The sequence below is a fragment of the Lepidochelys kempii genome, chromosome 5 (genome assembly GCF_965140285.1).
Source record: "Lepidochelys kempii isolate rLepKem1 chromosome 5, rLepKem1.hap1, whole genome shotgun sequence".
NCBI lineage: Eukaryota > Metazoa > Chordata > Testudines > Cheloniidae > Lepidochelys > Lepidochelys kempii.
Genome location: NC_136384.1, coordinates 94389512 through 94411863, shown reverse-complemented (window position 1 = coordinate 94411863; position 22352 = coordinate 94389512). Strand labels below are relative to the sequence as shown.

At 42.1% G+C, this 22352-nt stretch overlaps 1 protein-coding gene across 7 annotated transcripts in view; it reads left to right on the top strand.

The window, feature by feature from the left end:
• The window catches only part of TLE4 (TLE family member 4, transcriptional corepressor), a 121059-nt gene that overhangs the window by 20100 nt on the left and 78607 nt on the right, over positions 1-22352 (top strand). For 6 of the 7 annotated variants that reach the window (XM_073345091.2, XM_073345088.2, XM_073345087.2 and 3 more), the window contains exon 5: positions 16622-16684. The exons of the other annotated variant lie outside the window; for it this stretch is intronic. In XM_073345091.2, coding sequence (XP_073201192.1) covers positions 16622-16684 — 63 coding nt within the window. The remainder of the gene's footprint in view (positions 1-16621; positions 16685-22352) is intronic. 7 annotated transcript variants of the gene reach the window in all.

Sequence of the window (22352 nt, the reverse complement as noted above, 5' to 3'; positions counted from 1 at the left end):
CTGATACATGAAGGAGATAGATATTACTGTAATGGGAGCCATATAAGTGCCGTATGTAGAATCAAGCCTCTCAACACCACTGAGTAGTGATATATTTATATGTAGATTGTAACTTAATTAAGGTAGGGGCTTGTTGGTGAATGTCTACACAGTGCATTGCACAATGGGGCCTTGATTTGTGACTGGTAGATGGTAGTGCAGTACAAATAATTGAGATGGGAAAAGTAGGCTTTTCATTTAACTTTTCTGTGCCTCCGTATATTTAGTCACAGTTAGCCCATGGCAGTTTATAGTGTATGTTGCCGGTGTCCAGATACCCAGTTCCTTGCTTTAACTGATTGTTAACATTCCTTTCATTCATTTAAAAACCATGGAGCTGTAACTGACTCTTGCTCTATTTCTTATCTTTGCAGGGGTTAATGTGGAGAATAATTAAAACTGTAAATAAATCTCCTTTGTTGTAGGGCAACAGGGAAGACCACAAATCTTAGTCGAATACATGTGACTTCAGTTTGAGTCTTTCAGAAGTATTTTATGATCCCAAAATGCATAAAAAATTTCAACGTGGTACTGCAAAGAGTTATACTTAAAACGTTAGTCTTGGGACTGCTTTGCCTGTGGCGTGGGAGGAGGGAGATTTGATATTATAGTGATTTCATTGTGTATTGCGTGAGTGTTATACTATGAGGTCTTCATAGATAAGCACTGATGATGCATTTTTGCTTTTGAAATTAACAGGTAGTGAAAGATGTTGGCTTGATAGATCTGAAGCTCTCTCTTTAACCACCACTGTGAGCTTTCCCACACTGGTGATACTGTGTCTTAAAGTTGTCAGGGGCCTACTTCTAGGCATAAGAAGATCAGTCTTTGTATCTGGTCATCACTTGGCTACTCTGCTGTGAAGGGTGCTAAATTAGGATGTGAAACAGTTATGCGTTTGGTACTGTCCTCTCCCTAGTATCTGCTAATTTGCATTATGGCCCTGTCTATGTGGTCACAAAAAAAAGCTTAATCTATGACCAGATATTCTTAAAGATGTTAAAGGGGGGTTTTCAATAAAGTTGGGTGACTCAGTTGAGAATCACACCTTTTTGTCAGTGTAAACAGGGTCTATGTCTAGATGGTGAGTTTAGAGCTTCTACCTTACCTGGCTGTGTGTGTGTGTGTAAAAGTGGGCATTTTTTTATTTGTTTCCTCTGCCTCTACATATGGAACTTTGTGCAGTTAGAATAGTGAAAACTGACTTCCTGCAAAAGCATTCTATAATTTTTAAATTGGATTATTTTATATTTAAGGTTAATATTTTCCGCCTTATTTTCATATCCCTTACTGAAACACACACAAAGAAAACATACTCTGAACTATCTACAAGTTATCAAACCCACTTTCCTTCACATCACTCTTCCCTTTTTTTCTTTGAGTAACAGGTAGTGAATGTTCATAAACAGGTCTGCAAACAATTTGTAGGTAGTTCAGTGGTTTCACATTTCCACATCATATGGTCCACCTTTTTTAACATAATTGGACTAAGTCTCTAGTTGTAGTAGGAAGGTGGCATTTATGAAAAGGAATAATTATAGATGTACAAAACAATCTGAAAAACAATAGACATAACCTTCATGGATTTGTGTGTGAATAAAATATATTAATGTTGAGGTGTAGTTTTCTATAAACACTTGACTGAAACCTTTTCAGTTTGTGACTAAGAGGGTGGCAAGATTATAGACCTAGCTAAATAAAGATGAAATTAACAAGACCATAGGCTACATTTTGGTAAACCATAATATTACTCAGTGGCAAAAAGCCACAGAAGCATTTAAAAAAAAAAAAAAAGTGCGGAAATGTGGTTTTGCTGTCTGTCACGCAGTCTGCTGTAACTGACAAAACATATGTTGTCTTATGGTGTGTTTTCAAAGTCTGACCACAGTATTCAGTTTTCTTCATCCTCCTCTCCCTTCTTTTCCCCTGGCAGTATAGCCACAGTTAATTTTTGGCAGACTGAGTTTATTTTTTTAAGTTACTTTAAGTTTATTATGGAGTAATAGCATATCATAGTTTATCAAACTGTCTTTGGCTGAAAGTATTACTCAGAAACTTACAACTAATACAGATCTTGATGCTAACTTGAGAGGTGAAAAGTTTATTATGTGATTGATAGCAGTACACATTTGTTGCAGTGTGGTGCAAGAAGTGAAACAGAGTGCCTTCCTAGCCTGAGAAAAGTATCGGTATGTGTCACAAGATGCGCAGTTTGCAGAGAGTAGTATTGTGTGGTTTGCTCTTTTAACTGTGCTTTGTTTTACCCTTTATCTTAAAATGAGGAAAGGGAGTGAGGGTTATTTCACTGTTCACGAAAGGTCTCAGTTCAGCAGATGTGGGCACTGCAGCACTCTAGCCACAGAACTGATATAGTATAATTAGTGGGAGTGCAAGTACCCACCATCAGTGTTTCTCAGTTCTGAACTAACGAGGCCACTGGAATGGTGGTAGAGCCAGAGAGAAAGAGCCGTAAAGGCTGAATTAGACTGAGACTGTTTTGAGAATCCCTTTTTACAGTGATTGCTTTTGTGACAGTGACACGCATCCATTGGGACTTAAGCTGAGACCACCCACTTCACTACCCGTAGGCCAAGTATCTTGTTTTTTAAACCAATTTTATTCTAAGATATTTAACCAATTTGCATAAAATTGATTTATTAACCATTAGCAGCTGTTTACAATTGACCTTACTCTTCCTGTTCTGGACATGTTTCAGAGTATGTTTGCTATAGTCTACCTGCAGGGGGTTTAGTGAAGAGTATATGTAGTATGGATCTCATTTTCTGAGACAAAAATATTCATCTGAAGTGTAGTATAGCTCATGATGTTGCTTGAAACAAGTTGTGATCCAGTAGTGAGTAGGTCATGGCTCCATAAAACTTTAATGGATTGTACATGATACAGTTTATCCACTTCTTACATGGACAACTCCATCTGCCTCCTACTTCTGCTCTGTTTTAAAGCATTTTCTTTTCGGTGTAGGTTTATTTATTTATTTTATTTTTAATTTAAGTTGAAATCTGTCTGAAAACTGCAGTCATATCATTTAAAGAAAAGATCATTTAGTGTTGCTGGACTCTGAGTGTGTTTTGGCAGGAGTTTTACTGGGAAGGGCTATTCAGAGGAATTGAACATCAAGATGTACTGGATGTAGCCAAGTGTGCTGGACAGTACGTTTCCCAAATGTATTTCAACATTCATCACATACAACTGTCTTCAATTTTCTTTTTGCAAGCTTGCCTTTGTCAGAAGGTTAAAAATCTGTTATCTACAAAACAGGTTATGCTTCACACTTTGATAAACTGATTGAAAGTAAAAATTCCTGGCTTTTCCCTCTCCCCAATTTAGGCAAAAATAGTGAAAATTATAGAAAGCTGCAGCCACACAAATGTTGAAATCCAAAGCAGAAACAATTTAACAGAAGTAATTCTGATCTGTGGGGTGATTATATTTTGAACCATGACCACTTTGAGGGGCAAGATTTTCAGCCAGTGCTTATACTGGATTTTTAAACACTTAAAAAAAAAAAAAAACCCTCAGAAATGCAGCATTCTACTATGAGCTAATAGTCTCAGGACACATTATTATGTTTGCATTTTAGCTGGAAAATGAGAGTCAGGCCTGGTCTTCACTAGAAAATTATGTCATTTTTCAGTCAGAGGTGTGAAAAATCCTCACCCCGAGCGACTTTGTTAAAATGACCTAGACAGTGCAAGGTTGACAGAAGAATTCATCCATCGACTTAGCTATCGTTTGTCAAGGAGGAGGATTACCTATGCCGATGGGAGAACCCCTCCTCTAAGCATAGGAGGTGTCTACACTGAAGCACTGCTGTATTGTTTTAAGTTTAGACAAGCCTTTAATCAGTTTCATTTTCATGGCCCATTTCAACAGGGTGAGGATATTTTTAGATGCTGGAACTTTCAGTATTTTATTACTGTGTAAATCTGTTCAACACCTAGGCCCTAGGATATCTTCCGAATTACTCCGGATAGTAACCTGAATTAGAGGGGAAGAAATCTATGGAATATGATAGAATCTATTATTGTACATCATATAGTGGAATCCTAGTATTTTAGAGTGATGTGGCCTATTAGAGCTTCTCCCACCCTCGGCCTTTCTTGCTGTAACAGTAGATTAGGATCTAGTTCCTCAGAGATGCAGTATTGTCAGCTCCAAGAATTCAGAAATCATGGGTTGTGCCCTACAGAATTGTGATTTTCAAAAAAATTGGGTTATTTTGATTGACTTTTTTTTTTAAAGCGTGCAGGGATTGTATTTGAAAGCTTTTATCTACAACTGTGAGGGCTAGAAACTTTTTTTATGTGGAAGCTCAGATTCTCACATAATCACTTGTCTCCAAAAGCTGGGGCTTTCTTCCACTCGCCCTGCAAAAATAGAAAGGGGCCTTAAACTGGCTCGACATGAGGGAACCCCTGCATAGCATTCCATTGACTTCAGTAGGGTTCTGTACAGCCTCAGGGGTCTGCTTACATGGAGCCAATTTCAGGATCAGCCTTAAGATTTGTAACAGAGTTGAGCAAAGATTTGCACAATATTTGGCCATGTTTATGACCTCACATTGCGTATTTTCCCTGCCCCAGTGATGTGCCTCATTGAAACGTGGGTGCACGGTTGCACGTCAAAATCTTACTCAGCAGGGAGAGGGTGAAAGAGAATCAAAGCTTAAGATCATGACTCGTGTGTGTTCAACTCTGTTGCACAGTTTTATAAGGTAGGATTAAAAAGGGGAAATGCAGGTATAAATATAAATTGTGGCACTAAGTCCGTCAGAAATCTGAGTTTGATAAAAAAGCTGACCCAGTTTGGTACTGTAACTACATATGCTTAAAAGGGACTAATTTTAAAAACATCAAGACAGATTCCCAGAAGCTGGCTGAGGGAAGTGGAAATCCCTACACCAGTAAACCACATTGCACCAAAGGGAGAATTTGGTCCAAGGGCAGATGATGAATGCACTCAGAATTTCCCCTGGGGAAGAAAGAGGGGAAACTCTTCAGAGCTTGCAAGAGCTCTGCTGATTGCTGTGCTTCCTTCTCACTTGCATACTTTTTTGGTCTGGGCTACTGTCTTCTCCTTCCACCATAGTGAAAGGAAAATTGCAGCCATTTTCTGCCATCATGACCTCCAACTGCAGCCTTTTTTCTGTCAGAGTCAACAACAACAGTAGGATTTATACTATCAGGTTTGGGCCTGAGTGAATTGAATGGCCATATTGATTCCTTGTCTATGCCTTTCTTTGTCCACATACTCTATTAGATGTAGATATTAACCAACCCCCCCCACCCAAAAAAAGTTGACTTTCTTCAAGTGACAGGCCTGAAAAGTCCTGATGTCCACTCCGTTGATTTGTTTTTTATCTCTTAATTATGAGAGAGTCCATGTATATTTTTAATACTAAATTGCATTCCACATAGTTTGAGACATTAAATATATAAAAGCCTTGTCTTTCAGTTTGCTTCAGCAACCCAGAGAGCTGTAGGTACATTAGTAAATTGATTCTGAAAATTCTGGCACTTCAATTCATTGCGTATGTCACTGTATGCAGTATTTTGTGCAAAATAAGCATCTAAACTAACTTATAAAGTGTAAGTATCCAGTTTACAGCATCTTATGAGCTTAGTTGAGATGTTTGTAAAGAAAGCTGATAAGAAAGTGAGATGGATATTATACCCATGTTCGTTTGGCAGAATCTGATGGGTCACACTTATATTCAACCCATGCGGGCATTGCAGATTGTAGAGACACAAAAACTAAGCCCCCTAAACTTAAGCAGTTGTCACAGTGAAGAAGCAGTTGCCTGTATAATATCTTCCCCACTGGAGAACTTTTTTTTTCTGTGGTGTTTGACTCTTAAGTCTAGATTCTCTGTGGCTTAGTTTCCAAACAGCATGAATCTATGGCTGAGGATAAACTTGATATTCAAGATTTCAATATTTTCTACAGCTCTGTAGATCTGGAGTAAGTGTTACAAGATAGCTCAGTCTTTGATTAAAACAAAATATGCTCCTCTCTATGAAAGAAGAGTTAATTTTGTGTGAAATACTAAGATTAGCTTTTGTGTGTGTTTTATTCAGAATCATGTAGTATGTCTCATAATGTAATAAACTTTTGTTTTTTGCCACTAATTCATGAAATGTTTGTTTAGATATTATGGGGGCATATGCATATAGCCCCCATAATATGGTAAGCACTTAATAAACTAGATTGATCTTTTTGGCAAAGGCTGCACTGTGTAAAACAAATTAAATCTGAAATAACTGGTCTTGATCATTTTCTACTGATTGCTAAAATGGGTTTCCCAATAGTGTTTTATTTTTCTGTTTTATTTCAACAATACATATGTAGTAGTTTTTGTTCTCATTCCAATAACAGACCTATAGCCTTCAGTAGTAATTCTTTACCAACTGTTGTTTGTAACTGTAATAACTATGAAACATCATGAAACATAAACTTTAGGAAAAATATTTCCCTCATGTACTATAAATAAAATCCCAATTTTGTTTTTCCCCGCTAAAGGAATACAAATGCCAATATTTTAAACAACAAATTAATTCTGAATTTCCTATATATTAGGTAGGTTAGGTATTTGTTTTTTATCTCTTAATTATGAGAGAGTCCATGTATATTTTTAATACTAAATTGCATTCCACATAGTTTGAGACATTAAATATATAAAAGCCTTGTCTTTCAGTTTGCTTCAGCAGCCCAGATAAAATATATCTAAACTTCATAGAGCTGTTTGTTTCTGTTTTAGGCCCCACTTCAGCAAAACATTTAAGCACATGGTTAAATTCATCCCTGTTTAGCAAAGCACTTAAGCATGTTCCTAAGTTTAATCATGTGCTTAAGCCCTATTAATGTATAGTGCAAGGGGCTCAAATTCAGTTTACCTTAGTGCCAGTCCTCAAATCCTCCCAGCGGGCAAATAATGTCCCTCATGCCGCCCAGATCCCGCCCTCCAAAACTCTGTCATCCCCCCCCCCAAAACAAACAAAACTCCACCCCCCACCTGCCTAAGGCTCTGGTAGGGAGTTTGGGTGGGGGAGGAGGTCTGGGGTGCAGGCTCTGGGATGGAGTTTTGGTGCTGGGTGCAGGCTCTGGGCTGGGGCAGGGGGTGGGGGTTCAGGCTCTGGGAGGGAGTTTGGGGGGGTGTGGGGAGGGGGACAGGGTGCAGGCTCTGGGAGGGAGTTTGGGGGGTGAGAGGGTGGGGAGGGAGTGCAGGCTCTGGGAGGGGGTTGGGGGGTGCAGTGCTTACCTGGGGCTCCAAGGCAGGGCGGACTGGGAGGCCTCCACGTGCCCCCTCACTCAGACACTGCCCCTGCAGCTTCCCATTGGCCGCAGGGGCACTCGGGGCAGGGCAGCGCGTGAAGGCAAAGCCCCGCTCCGGGGCCGCAGGAAGGGGTCGGCAGACACATGGAGCGAGCAGGCAGACGCCGCTCAGCTCCGCTCCGCTTGGGGCCCTGGGCCATTTTAAATCACCTGGCGGAAGGGAGTGCCCGGGGGCGGCAGGTGGGGCCAAGGGAGAGACTCGGCGCCAAAACTGCTGCAGCACTGCAGGCCACATTGGGGAGGTTTGCAGGCTGCCAGTTTGAGACGCCTGGTCTAGGGTTTAAGGGTAAAACTTTCAATAGCACCAAAGTCCCATTTTCAAAAGGGACTTAGGAAGTGCTGAGGAGCCTACGTCTCCCAGAATCCCAAGTTCCATTGACTTTCAAGGAGCCTGTGGGTAAGCCTACACTGCAATTAGAGGGTTCCAGAGCTTGGGCTCCAGCCAAAGCCCGCACGTCTACATCACAATTAAACAAGCGCTTAGCCCCATGAGTCCAGCTGACGTGGGCCAGCTGTGGGTGTCTAATTACAGTGTAGACATACCCTATAGACCCCTGATTGCCTCCAAAGTCCCTTTTGAATATGGGACTTAGGCTCATAAGTCCCTCTGGTGCTTTTGGAAATTTTACCCTACGGGCCCAATTTTAAAGGTATTAGAGCATCTAAAGATGCTGGTAGGTGCTTTTGAAACTTCCACTGAGCTCCTATCTGCATCTTTAGGTGCCTAAATACTTTTAAAAATCTGCCCCAAGTGCAGATTGAAAGGATGGTTTGCCAACTCAGGGCCTTAAGCAGTTAACTTATAATGATGAAGAAATATTGACTGACTTAAGTGTTGGTTCTTTTTCTTGGGTCATAATTTGGCCTGGTCAGTTATAGTGCCTTCAAATAAGTGACTAAACGTTACAGAAAATTGTATTATAGTTTGTAAATGTTTGTTTGTTTCGCTATTTGCCATTTTTAAAAAAAATGTTAATAAAGGGCACAGATGTGGAAACATTAAGGTATTTTAAACAGGTGGGGTTTTTTTGGGGTTTTTTGTAGTTATATCAACAAAATAATCTAACACCAGACTAGTTACAAAAAACCCATTAACAAAAACACCGCGGCCACCACCACTACCCCTTTTTTCAGTTTCAATGTTGGTGTGTTTTTAGGCAAAAACAAACATCCTTTTGTCTCCGGAAAGAAGTAATAGACGTGTCAGTGTGTGTTAACATATTTGACAAACTATGGCAGCAAAAACTATCCTTTTTTATATTTTGGCATGAACAATTGCCCTTTTATTGGGCCATTAATGCTATATCGGAGCATCCACAGACAATAATTTAGCAGCTGTTTATCAGGAGCTTTCATAAAGCATTGAATAGTATTCCAGCATTCAGTAACCTTAACAACAGCATTTCAGAATCTGTGCCTGTTTAAATGGGATATCTGTAAATGTAGTTGTTCAGGGATGCATGACCCACATACCCTATAAATTTGATTGGAAGTTACAGTGCTGGCATAGGCTGATGGATAGCAGATTAGAACCCTGATTAACCATGTGATTCGCAGGCTGGGAATATATTGTCCTAAGCAAGATTCATCAGATGCAATCAGAATGTCAAGTGGTCAGATGAAATTCAAATGTGCTGTGTGGCTTTTTTCTTGTGCTTTTCTTCTTAGGTTCCATCCTCCTTCCCCCCCCCCCCCCTTTTTATTTCCAAAGCTGAAAAATACCACTTTGATGAATTTGCTCCTCACCCTAAAGCTGTCTGTCTGTTATTCATCAGAAAGCAGGTCGCAGTTCAGTGAGCAGAAGAAAAGATTTTAATAGAAGCTGTGCCAAGGGCTGTAATGCATCATTTTAGGGCCCTAATTACATTACAATGACAAATATCAATGGTGACAACAGCAATAACCTACATCCTTTAATGGCTATGCTGGAAAAGGAGTTTGGGCTCTGCGCCATTAGATTAGACTTGGTTTCAAAACATAGGCCATTAGAAGTGTGTGTCCACAGTATTATTGGCCGATAACTGAAGCCCAGTGGAAAGGCCTGTAAATAAATGATGCCTCTCTAAAGCTTGGTCCTGTGAGACAAAAGAGGCAAAATTAGATGGTCGTGGAAGCAGCAGTGTTTCCGAGGCAACTTTAGTTTCAAAGTGAGGAAATGGCTGCTTACGTTTATGAAATCATACTTTTCCCCCCTCCTGCCAATTAGGATGGTCATGAAAAATCCAATGGCAAAGCATCTCAAAACAAAAAGATACTCGTAGACAAAGCGGCTAATTTTAAAATGAAGGAGGTTTTTAAATATCATCGATGTATCTCTATATTTAAAACTTTTCTTTTCTTTTTCTTTCTCTCTCTTTTTGCCTGTTAGGCAGCAAAGACTGGTGTAGGAGGTATTGTACGGGCTTCATAACCACTTCAGGCCCACTGATATACTAACCCACGTTATTGGTGCCTCTCTCTGCAGATAATGGAACGGCACAGCAAGAAATCAGACTATCTGGCTTCCAGGGGTTAACTCTCTTTATTATGTTTGATAATAAATAGTTAAGCACATTAAAAACTAAACCTGCTGTCATACTACTCTGCAGACTTCAGTGTGTGAAAGACTGCATATTCCTAGGTTTCAGAGTAGCAGCCGTGTTAGTCCGTATCCGCAAAAGGAATAGGAGTACTTGTGGTACCTTAGAGACTAACACATTTATTTGAGCATAAGCTTTCGTGAGCTACAGCTCACTAAAGCTTATGCTCAAATAAATGTGTTAGTCTCTAAGATGCCACAAGTACTCCTTTTTCTTTTTGCATATTCCTCATACTTGTATTCCATGAATCCATGCCAGTTCTTTAGATTTTGATGCATTTCTTCATTTGCTTTATTCCTGCAAAAGATACACAAAAGTGTTTGGTTTTGGGGGTGTTTTTTTGGGGTATTTTACATTATCCTTCATAACAGGACATGTGGCAACACAGGCTGTAGATGTGCTTACTGTGAACGTACATTTGCTTTGGTTAAATGGGAAAGAAGGAAGTGGAAGAATAATGGTTTGAACAAACCTAAGACTAACTTGTGTACTACTAATAATTTTAGTACAGGCAGTGTACTCAATGCAAAGACAGTCCCTGCCCCGAAGACTTTTTCTAATCTACAAGAATGCCTAAAATAATAAAATTTTTCAATTTCACCTGAGTATTTGACTAATAAAGAATATGTCAAGGTGCTTCAGTTTCAAGGCTTTATTTTTGGACAAGATTCCTCCTTCCTTTCGCTCCCCCACCCCCATTTTACCCCCCCTGCAGGGAAGAAAGAAATTTTGATTCTCAAACTGAGCTAGTCTTTTCCTCCTGTAATTACCTGGTCTAGTAGGTGGCGATTTGATGCATGTTTTGGGTGAACACATAGAGCAGCTTATTTACTGTAAATTCTTAGTTGATGTTAAAGGTGAAAATCTCTTACTCCTGAGATGATGATTTAGATAGCTTCTCTCTTTTTGGTTTTGATACCAAAAAAAACCAAAAACAAAACAGTCTAAGACTAGAACCTTGAATGTGAGCCCCTTCAGACTCTGAAGACAGTAGTGGACCGAGCATTTGAGACAACCTGGCCTCCACTGTCTTATTTTTGGAGCAGATCCAAAATTTCTTTTAAGTTTTGGTGTGGTTAAAAACGATGAGACTGGCTCACCTTGCAAGATTACTGATATTTATGATAACCGCTCATGAGAATTTGCTGTTGTCTAATCTAAAACCCAGGCCTTAAACTAGCTCTAGTCAGGATCCAAAACCATTCTGTTCATCCATTTGTAAAATGAGCCTTTCTTTGCCTTTCTTGGTCTAAGCGGAGTAAAGATCTTGCCAAAATAATTTGGTGGCACTTGAGTATTAATGCCAACGGTCCAATCCTGTGTGGAATATTCCTGGGATCAGGGTCTTGAAGTTAAGAAGTTCACAATAGTCTAGGTATAAGAAAGTAGTGGATAAACTGTGGATATTTATCAGTGTACACTATAGATATATTTTTATAGGTGCTAAGTAATAACCAAACAGCAATGAGCAGCCTGATTTTTGTTAACCAAGGATGTATTAGCTGTAATTTTTTCCTAATAGTTTTGATATTTACTCTTATTCTAAACCATGAAACTAAAGCCTTTTCTTTGAAAACATATGTGACAGCCCAAAACTCAAATACATAAGCATCCTTTAATGCAAAGATGTCCGTCCTAGTTCAGGTAACAAACTTGATATGTCTTTCTCTTCTCTTCCACACCCTTCAAGTCCAAAATGGAAACAGTGCTTATCACCAATATGTACCTTTGCCCATGGTAGCTCAGTGACTTGACAGAGGCTTTCAGAATGTATCCAAAGAACATCAAGGGCCACCTTAAATAACTTTCTGAAGATTGGTTCAGCATGGCTGCCTGGCATCATTGCAAGGCCACACAGAAATATGGTGGATTAATCCATGGAAAGTAATGGTTCAGTATATTTTTTTCTCTCTGAAAGAGAGACACAGATTGAATACCTGGTGGATCCAGAATGCAGAAATTTGAATGTCCTTTTTGGCTTTGCTACAACTCCACAATGCTTTATAACTGTGCCCACCTCCTTCCTGGCTTGTAGTCTTCAGCAATAACGCAGACCATGTTTCAGTCACATCTTGCCTCCACTGTCAGGCCTTCATGAATGAAGAATACTATCATTAAGCAAGCCTGTCTTGTTGCAGATCATTTGTTGGAGGCTGCTAAAAGTTCTAAGCAACATAACTTCAGAGAGAAGGACCCATCTAGTAACCTGCCTAGTGGAACGCCATACTCAAAGCACCAGTACTTCTGCTTTGTTCTTTATCAGAGGATCCTCTCACCTCTTCACACACCAATGTCTTGGAAAGCTTTGTAGTATTTATTACTGCTTATGTTCTACTTATACTCTACGATGTGCAATCATCTGCCTCCCTAAGATGACCATAATTCCTAATGTCATTGGAACTTTTCAGTGAAGAACAGTACTGATGGGGTTGACTAGACCTAAAAGTGCATATGCATCATGTATATTAACAAGGAACTTCTGTGTTGTTCATGTAAATAAACTACAAAAATAAAAAATAGTGTTAGCCTGTGGCTAGAAATCTGAATCTTAAGTGCGGGCTTTTTCTTTCATTTTCTTCCACGTCTTGTTGTTCCCTCCCAAGAGTTGAATACTGTTGAGATGTCTTGCCATCATTAAAAATTCTTCGCTTCTCCCATACAACTCTTTCATACTTTATCCAGGAGCAGACTGCTGTCTCCACAGGTCCAGGTAGCCTGACTTTTCTGTATGAAGCAACCGTTAAAGTGCTGCAGTTTCATAGTATTCTGGGACCACTAATATTTAAGGCCTGCATAATGGTTTACCTTCTAACCTCCTGTTTACAATTGCTCAGACCTTCCAGAAACACTTTTCTGGCTGATGCTTCTCAAGCTCAGACTCTGCTTGTCAGGGTGTGTGTGTGTGTGTGTAAATTCTTTTTCTCATGGGGGGAAAACCTCTTGCAACTGTTTTTAAACAGTTCCATAGCTGAAACAGCTGTACTTCAATGTTGAAATTTAGCGTGGACATAACTGTAACTGGGGAGAAGTGCCTTTATGTAGGCTAGGTAAAATGGTCTTTGATGTGGCTAAATTTATGCGGCAGTTCAGCAAAAAGTTCGAGACACGATGCAGGAATCACTTGGTGAAATTCTATGGCCTATGTTAGGTAGGTCAGACTCGATGATCATAATGATAATTTCTTGGCTTAAAAATCTGTGACTGTGAGCCTTTCCACTGCAGTTTATGTACGTTTATGCTCACTCTTAAAGAGTGCAGTTAAGGAAGACTATTCAATGCACATGTGACTATTAGGGTTGCCAATTTTCAGAAAACCAAACACCCTTTTACCCCACCTGCTGCCCTGCACCCTCTCTGAGGTGCCCTGCTCACTCCATCCCCCTCCCTCCATTACTTGCTCATTTTACCAGTCTGGGAAGAGGGTTGGGATGTGGGAGGGGGTGTGGCGTGCAGGAGGGGGCTCGGGCTGGGGCAGGGGGTTAGAGTGTGGGAGGGAGAGCAGGCTCCAGGTGTGGGCTCTGAGGTGGAGATGGGGATGAGGGGTTTGGGTGCACGAGGGGGCTCAGGGCTGGGGCAGGAGTTTGAGGGGCTGAGGGGTGCAGGTTCTGGGCGGCGCTTACCTCAGGCAGGTCCCAGAAGTGGCAACTTGTCCCTCAGGCTCCGAGGGCAAGGGGCAGTAACGGGGGCTCTGCGTGCTGCCCCCGTCCACAGGCTCCACCCCGCAGCTCACAATGGTTACGGTTCCTGGCCAGTGGGAGCTGCGGAGCCAGCACTTGGGGCTGGGGCAGTGTGTGGATCTCCCATTGGTTGCCCCACCCCTTAGGAGCCAGAGGGACATGTCACCGCTTCCGGGAGCCAGGTTAGGAGCCTGCCTGCGCTGCCAGCCAGACTTTTATTGGCCCGGTCAACAGTGCTGACCGGAGCCACCAGGGTCCCTTTTCGACTGGGTGTTCTGGTTGAAAACCAGACACCTGGCAGCCCTACTGACTAACTTATCTGTGGGGTACGAAGGGGACTGAAAGCATATATGGGCTGAGTAGGGTTGCCAACTTCCTAACTGCACCAAACTAAACACCCTTGCCATGCTCCTTGCCCCATCCCTTCCTTGAGGCCCCGTCCCTGCCTTGCCCCTTCTGCGAGGCCCTGCCCCCCACTCACTCCATCCATTCTCCCGCCATCACTTGCTCTCCCCAACCCTCACTCGGGTGAGGACTCTGGTTGGGGGTGTGGGCTCTGGGGTTGGGCTAGGGATGAGGGAGGGGCTCAGAGCTAAAGGACAGGATGGGGGCTCCAGCTGGGGGTGTGGGCTCCGGGGTGGGGTTTGGGGTGCAGGAGGGGGCTCGGCTGGGGCAGGGGGTTGGGGTGCAGGAGGGGGTGAGGGATGCAGGCTATGGCTGGGTGGCACTTACCTCAGGCGGCTCCCGGAAGCGGCCATCGTGTCCGGCTCCTAGGCACAGGGGCGCCAGACGCCTCTGCGTGCTGCCTGCGCCTGCAGGCGCCACCCCTACCAATCCTATTGGCCACAGTTCCTAGCCAGTGGGAGCTGCAGAGCCGGCGCTTGGGGTGGAGGCAGCGCATGGAGCCCCCATGGCTGCCCGTGCACCTAGGAGCTGGACATGCCGGCTACTTCTGGGAGCTGTGCGGAGCCAGGGCAGGCAGGGAGCTTGCCTTAGCCATGCTGTGCTGCCGACTGGACTTTTAATGGTGCTGACCAGAGCCGCTAGAGTCCCGTTTTGACTGGGTGTTCCGGTCAAAAATCAGATGCCTGGCAACCCTACGCCTGAGTCTTTGTCCTCAGAACCTGTAAATCTCAAGTTGTAAAGGAGTTAGTTGGGTAAGGCTTCTGCATACATTTCAGGTGCACCAGAGGAAGCTTTGCAGCTGAGGAAGGTATATTCTGCGTTTATTCAGTGGATGGCCTAAAATGCATGGATTTTTTTCAACTGTTACAATTACTGATATTTTACAAGTTGGGAGAATTTATGAAATAGTGAAGATTAAGATCTGAGTTCTGCAAGTTGCTTTGTGAGGGACCCAGGGGAGCCTTGTTGAAGTCAATAGGGCCCCTCGTGGATGCAGGGATCTGCCTAATGCAGAACAGAAGGATCAGTGCCGATAGCTTTTTCTTGTTGCTTTTTTAATAAACCTAGAAAATTCTGTATAAAAATAGTTGCATTGTTGCTAAACCTTCAAGTTAGGAAATGCTCCAGCAACATTAATTTTAGCAACTACAACTCAATCTTCTTTTTCCTAGATGAAAAGAACATAGTCTACTGTATTTTCTTAAGAGATGTACTGTAGACTACTGTGAAAAATTGCAGGCATATATAGGTCAGTTAAATTTGGAGGTAAATTAGCTTTGTAGTTAACTGTATAAGCTCCTGAACTGCATTTAAGGAAGGCTGTATTGCTAGATAACCAGAAAATGTGTTGTATGTGAGTGTTGAAAAGTGTCGTCATATGCACAAGGGACCAAAGTTAAAATTTCACATGAACCCGTGGCTGTAGCATATCACGACTTCTGATGACCTAGCTTTATAACCATAATGTTTCATTAACAGAGATTTTTATATGGAATGCTAGATACTTTACTAGTAATGATCATCTGTTGGTTAGATAATTTTTTTTAAGGTTTTTGTCATTTAAAAGATTGCATAGTGAGAAGGTTGAAAGGGTTGCTGATGAAAGCAGGAAACCAAAATTGCACAAGTATGAGTGTTTCTGTCATTCTGGTAATGACTTTGCAAGAAAAAGAGCATTTTGCTCTCCTATGTAATGAGGAACTAACCCTGTGTAGAATTTATTTTAAGAAAGTCCCTGTAATTGTAACTGCTGTGATAATCTCCCCTACCTACGTTAAGATGTGTGGATTAAATATATATAATAATCCATCTCTATGGAACTATCATATAGAATCAGATTCTGATCACAGTTACACTGGTCTAAATCCAGAGTAATTCCAGTGAATCAGTTGACTTCAGTGAAATGACTCTAGTTTTAATCCAGGAAAAGTGCTCTCAAAGATCTAAGTATTACTTAATTACTTTTCTAACTTCAGAATCTCAAATTGCAATGTCTAAGCTGTATCTTAACATGATCTTCAGTGAAGTTGCATATGATGTTTGTAATGTTCTGACAGTATGTCTTTGGTTCAGAAATTTTCTTTATATGTATTTACCCCCATCTTACAACTGAGTTATTGTCATATTCTTTGAATGAAATTGTCCTTTTTTCTGTGAGGGAATGAAATGTATCGTCAATATTCAATAATTTTGAAGTTTTTTTTAAGGTTTGAAAATAGTGCTGGAAAAAAGTATGGTTGGTTTGTGTGCTGCTCCTCCTGGAGACTTCATGAAACACCTTCCGATTTTATAATGGAAATGAAATTCTCTTTGGACCATATGGAAGCTCAAAAAAGCTTGTTTTGTGAGGAAACTCTTAAAAATGTGAGCTGTAAATGACTAACAATAGCCATTACCTGTTGTTGCATTGCGTCACTGAATTATTTTTTTATTCTTATTGACTTGTCCAGTTAGAACATGGTTAGACAAAACCATTGATAGATGCTGTTTGATATGTTAGCTGTTCATGCGATAACATTAACATTTGAGAAATATAGAATACACTAACTTCCTTCTTCTTATGTGCAGGCAGAAATTGTCAAGAGGCTGAATGCTATATGTGCGCAAGTCATCCCCTTCTTATCCCAAGAGGTAAGGTAGTTGTTTGCAGGTACTGGCCTAAAAAGATGCTCTGCAGTTGTTGTTGTTGTTGTTGTTACAAAAGTGGAGCTTTGTATTGACCTTTCTGGCTTTGTAAAACTCATGGTGCCTGTATTTCATTTTCCAAGGTGCTGTTCCAACATCAATGTCTTATTAAAAATTCAGTAGAATATAATTTAAGTGCATTAATGTAATAGATCACGTTCTAATGTGCTAAGCAAAATTTAGTTACTTAAAATATTTTGCTGTCATGTACAATGCAGTGTTGCTCAGAATAATGACTTTGTCAAACTGGCATCTAATAGGATAGATTGAAAAATTGCTAGAAATACATGATTTGTGCTACATTCTTGACAATGGGCATTAAAAGTAGGCAGAAATGTATGTAGGTCTATCAAATGATGATGCTCTAGATAGTAAACATACTAATGAAGCTTTTGTCTGTCGTATTCTTCCTCTCTTATGTCTTCTGTGTGTTTGAGGAAAATACACAGAAGATTAACTCTCTGTAAGCACTGCTTTCAAAATTATGATTCATTTTCATGAGCTTGAGTGCATTGTGGATGCCTTCTGAGAGACACATGGAACTTGAGGGAAGGGTCTGGTGCTGGCTGGGGGAACCTTGCTACCATTGGCTTGTGTGGGATAAAATGAAAGTGTGGTTCATGAAAGGAGAATTCAAGTGTACAGAGGTTTTAAAAAAAACAAACTTTTTTGTTGTTTGTTTTTGTGTGTGTGTGCAGGGGCAGGATTTGGACGTGGGGGGCTGTTGGAAGTAGGCTGGCTTGATGCTGTATAATTTAGGGATTCATTTCAGTAAAATCAGTGGTTGGAAGTCAAAGCTTACAGCAGTGTTTCTTTGTAGTGCAGCTGCAAAGCATTGTATTGCAGTCTGAGAATGTACTACGATTCTTTCTCCCACCCTTTCAATTGTTCCACAAAGTGTCATTGCTTTTCAAGAGAGCTGTTCATTCTTCTGCTTGCTGGAGGTCGTGCGTTTGATTCATGCAGCCGTGTGTGTGTGTGTGTGTGTGTGTGTGAGAGAGAGAGAGAGAAAATAGACCAAAAGCTGCCACTATCTCCTTTGGCCTATAAAGTTGTGTATGAGACTAAATGTTGTAGTGAGTTAGTGCACAAACCTTTCTCTGCTGCCACTGGGGGCCAGAATTCAAGTCCTGCCTTGAGTCACAAATGAAAATTAGTTTAATCCTTGTACTCATTTGTTAATGCTACAGAAACACTGCACATTTGGAAATTGCTCTGTTCAGGAGTTACACAGGGTTGCAGTAGTGAGATAGGATTAAGGTGTATTGGTTTTTATTTTGGAAAGCAGTCACTGTACCTATTCCTGATTCACGCCAGTGCTATTGGTCCCTTCGCTGTATGAATACTAAACTGACAAGAGTTTAAAAGACATGTGGGGGAGAGTATTTGGCAAGCATAGCTGTGATCTGGGCAAAAAATCAGGTCTAAATGCAGAAGTGACATTTTGCCTTAGGTAGGAATAGTGTGGTCCTACATTCAGAGATCTTGATTTTTTATTATTTATTATTTTATTACTTTATTTTCTATGGCTGCAGTTTTAGAACTTTCCACTGAAGTCCTAAAGAAATCCTTGTTTTAATACATAAATTAGCCGAATTGTTCAGCTGTACCTTTCTCTGTTCTCCCTTTCCACACACAGAAAATGAAAACTTGGACAATGGACTTATTAATTAGAAAAAAATATGGTTTGTTGGTGATGTTTGAGTTTTTGCACCCTTTTGTTCATCTTAGGCTTGGTCCTTTCTATGTGTTCATGTGAAAAAAGGGGGTAAGGTTTTGGGGTTTGTGTGTAAGTGGTGGTGACCCAGTCAGTTCAACACAGAGATTTCTTCTCTCCCACTGCTCCACATATATCATGCTCACCTTACTCCACAGTCAATCTGCTGAAAGCTTGCACTGATGCATTTTAAGTGATGCACTGGAGGGAGGCGGAATCATGAAGGATGCATTGTTGCCTCTTTCTGTAGGAAGGGAGAATAATCTGTGTGGGATGCATAAGAAGAAATTGGGGAGTTGTGCTATGACTTTTACCTTTAACCATAGTCCTCTACACTATCTACCAACTTTCTAGGCCATGTCTGCACCACAAACTTTGGTCAACACAAATTAAGTCAGCACAAAGCCACCAAAGTTAGTTGTGCTCATGCATACCTGGCTCTTTCTGTTGATGCTGAGGTTGCTCACCAAGAGTGCATAGTGTGGTGTACCATAGTAGATATCCCAGTGTGCAACCCACCACCCTCCAGTGCACTGTGGAAACTTTGGCAGAGCATGGTGAGGGAGAAATGAGTCCTGCAGAAGTGACTGGGAGCAAGGGGTCAACTTCCCAGTGTACAACTGTCTCGATTCCATAATGTTGTCTTTTGTGCCTTTTTTAAAAAATCCCACAAACCCACACAGCCCTCCTCCACACAGCCCTCACCATCTCTGACAGAAGCATGGAGCATGCAAAAGACTGCATGACTGTCATAAGTGTTGCAAGCACAGGACACACAATACTCTGGTATTTGCAGAGCCATAAGGGGAACCAAATCAGCAAGGAACATGATTTCTTGGAGGACAGATTGCTGTGGGACATAGAGAGAACCAATTCAAGGTTGTTAGTGGAATTCACAGAGCAGCTGCAGATGGTGGAGCACCGCTTTGGGCACTGACAAATAAGCACTGACTGGAGGGATTGCTTTGTAATACAGGCATGAGATATATGAGCCATGGCCGAAGAATTTTCAGATGCACAAGGCCACGTTCTTGGATCTGTGGGCCGAACTCACCAAATTCCTCCAGCTCAGGGACACCAAAATGAGAGCTTCATTGACAGCGGAGAATCAAGTGGTGATTGAGCTTTGGAAATTTGCATTGCTAGAATGCTACCAGTCGCTGGGAAATAATTTTGGAGTTGGAAAATTGACTGTGGAGACCTTTGTCATACAAGTGTGCAGGGCATTAATCATGTATGCAGGAATGTGACTCTTGGTAATGTGCAGGACATAATGGATGGATTTGCAGCAATGGGGTTCCCAAATTGTGGTGGGGTAAGAGATGGCTCACATATTCTATGTTGGCACCAGAGCACCTTGCCACAGACTACATGACCAGAAAGGGCTTTTTTATGGTGATGAAAGCATTGGTGCATCACTGGGGACACTTCACCGACTTTGATGTTGGCTGGTCAGGAACATGCATGACGCTCACATCTTTAAAAATACAGGACTGTTGAGAGAGCTCCAAGCAAGGACTATTTTCCCCCAAGCAGCTGGTTACCATTGGTGATGTTGAAATTCCAATAGTGATTCTGGGGGACTGTTGGTGGGTGGGGTTCAGGGCCAGTCCTGGCTGCACTGCCTTGCGGTGAACATCAAGCATCTGGGGCTAGGGGAACTTGGGCCCTCCCTGCTCCCAGCAGGCCACCACCTGCTCCACCCCAGAGCCCATTGAGGCAGTAATTCAGAAACGTGCAACCTAAGGGGGGTGGGTGCCCCTACGCCTGCTCCCTGGGCCACTTTCTACTCAGTTACTCTGTTGGTGTCACTGGTTCACCTCTGGGTCCATTCTGCTCTGCTCCGAAGAGTCTTCCTCTCACAGCCATGGCTCATTGTTGCCAATCTCCATGATTGAAAGGCCTGTGGCAGCTTAGCATTGAGGACCAGGCCCAACCACGTGAGGCCTCGGTGGCTTCCTGACTGGAACTTGCAAAACAGAACTTCCCTCCTGCTCCAATTACTCAGACCAAACTAAACTGCTCTCTTTTGAGCTCAGTCTCCGCTGTGAGCATGCCCAGCAGGGGCAGCTGGGCAGGATTTTCTGGACCTAGAGCTGCTCCTTAACCTTTACTTCCCCAGTGTTGGGTTCATGCACCCTATCACAAGTATCCAGCCTATCTCTTGCTCCCCTGGCTCATGAAGCTTTCACTGGCCACCTTGGCAGTACCAAAGAAAGATTCAACTGCTGGCTCAGCCGATGCAGAATGACAGTGGAATGCACTTTTGGTAGATTGAAGGGGACTGGCGCTGTTTGCTAACAAGATTGGATCTGAGTGGAAAAAAAACATCCCAGTGGTTATATAGCTGTCTGCTGCATCCTGCATAATATCAGTGAAGCAAAGCTGGGGAAGTTGCCACCCGGGTGGAAGGCAGAGGTGGAGTGGCTGTCTGCTGCGTTTGGACAGCCAGCCACGAGCGGTATTAGAAGCGCTCGTCGTGAAGTTGTATGGCTCAGGGTGTCTTTGAATAAGCACTTCAACAGTGAGCCAAGTAATGCATTATGGAATACTGTGCTTTAGTTGGCCCTGGTGTTTTGGGGCCTGTTAGGAATTGTATGGTGCTTGGTATATATTTATGAATATAACTTTATCAATTCACCTATTAATTTTGCAGTGCTTGCTTTACCCTGTCCTTTACACTGTCATTGATCCTGTGAGTTGTCGCACTGTAACAGTGGGTGCTTTCAAAACTGCTAAGCACTCTGCAGGTAATGTTGTGAAGCAATAAAGATGAATTATTTTTCAAATAGAATTTTATTCTGTAACAAAATCAGTGCAAAGAAAAGTATATGCAATTTATAAGCAAATACATTAAAAATTTAATAAATTAATGGACTAGAACTTAACAAAGGGAAGGAACATTCATGTCCATTTTACCTACACATACATTGGCCTGTGGAAGCCATGGTCGCTCTATGTGAAGCTGTGATTGTTCTTAATATCTCTCAGGGTAGAGCGGCCGGGGTGGGGTGTGGCCCTTGATGCCATGTGAAATGTTCGGGGGAGCGTGGGGAGGTGCTGTAATGAAGTTCTCCATGGACTGCAAATGGAGGCAAGCCCATGATTGTTGAACCTGTAGGTCCATAAGAGTCTGTAGCATCTGTCTTTGCTGCCAGAAAAGCTCCATTATGTTCTTCTCTTCCTGCTGGGAGGTGCATCTCCTTCTCTTCCTGCTGGGACTCCTCGGCCTGCCTCTTGTCTGCTCTTTCCTTCTCCAGGCTGTCTGCAGGGTTCACCCTCCAGCCCCTTTGCTCATAGTCTGATACAGCACTGGCTTTCAGGATCTCACTGAACATGTCATTCTAAGTCCTCTTCTTCTTTCTTCTCCTTATCTGGCTCAGGCATTCCAAGGGTGTAGAGGGGGAACCCCTCAAGGCCGTAATGGCAGCAGCTGCAGGTAAACCACACAGAGGTACCATTGTCTGTATAGTCACAACAGAAAGTGGAAAGTTAAGACTCAGAACTCCCTTCCCTTGGTCCCCTGAGGTTTTAAACAAGACATGCCTCTTGATACTTCTGCTTCAGAGTGCTTGTGCATGGTGTCATTCACAGCAGCAGTTGTGGGGAGTATGGCCTGCCAGAGATGAAGGAACTAGGGAGGGAGTTTCTTGCAAGAAACTGAGTATAGGGCAATGGCTCTGAATACTGGCACCGTTTTCCTCAGATGGTGGCAATCTTAGCTGATATCTCACTCTTGAGCGTGACCAAAGGCACAGTGCATAACTGCTGCTGGTGTCCCAAAGCCAGCCGGGCCTGAACGTGCTAGCTTGTGTTCTGTAGAGGTGCCTGCCAAAATTATTGCTGAATGGTGTGGGAAAGCATCCTACTTTGGAGGAAGAAATAAGTCTGCCATTC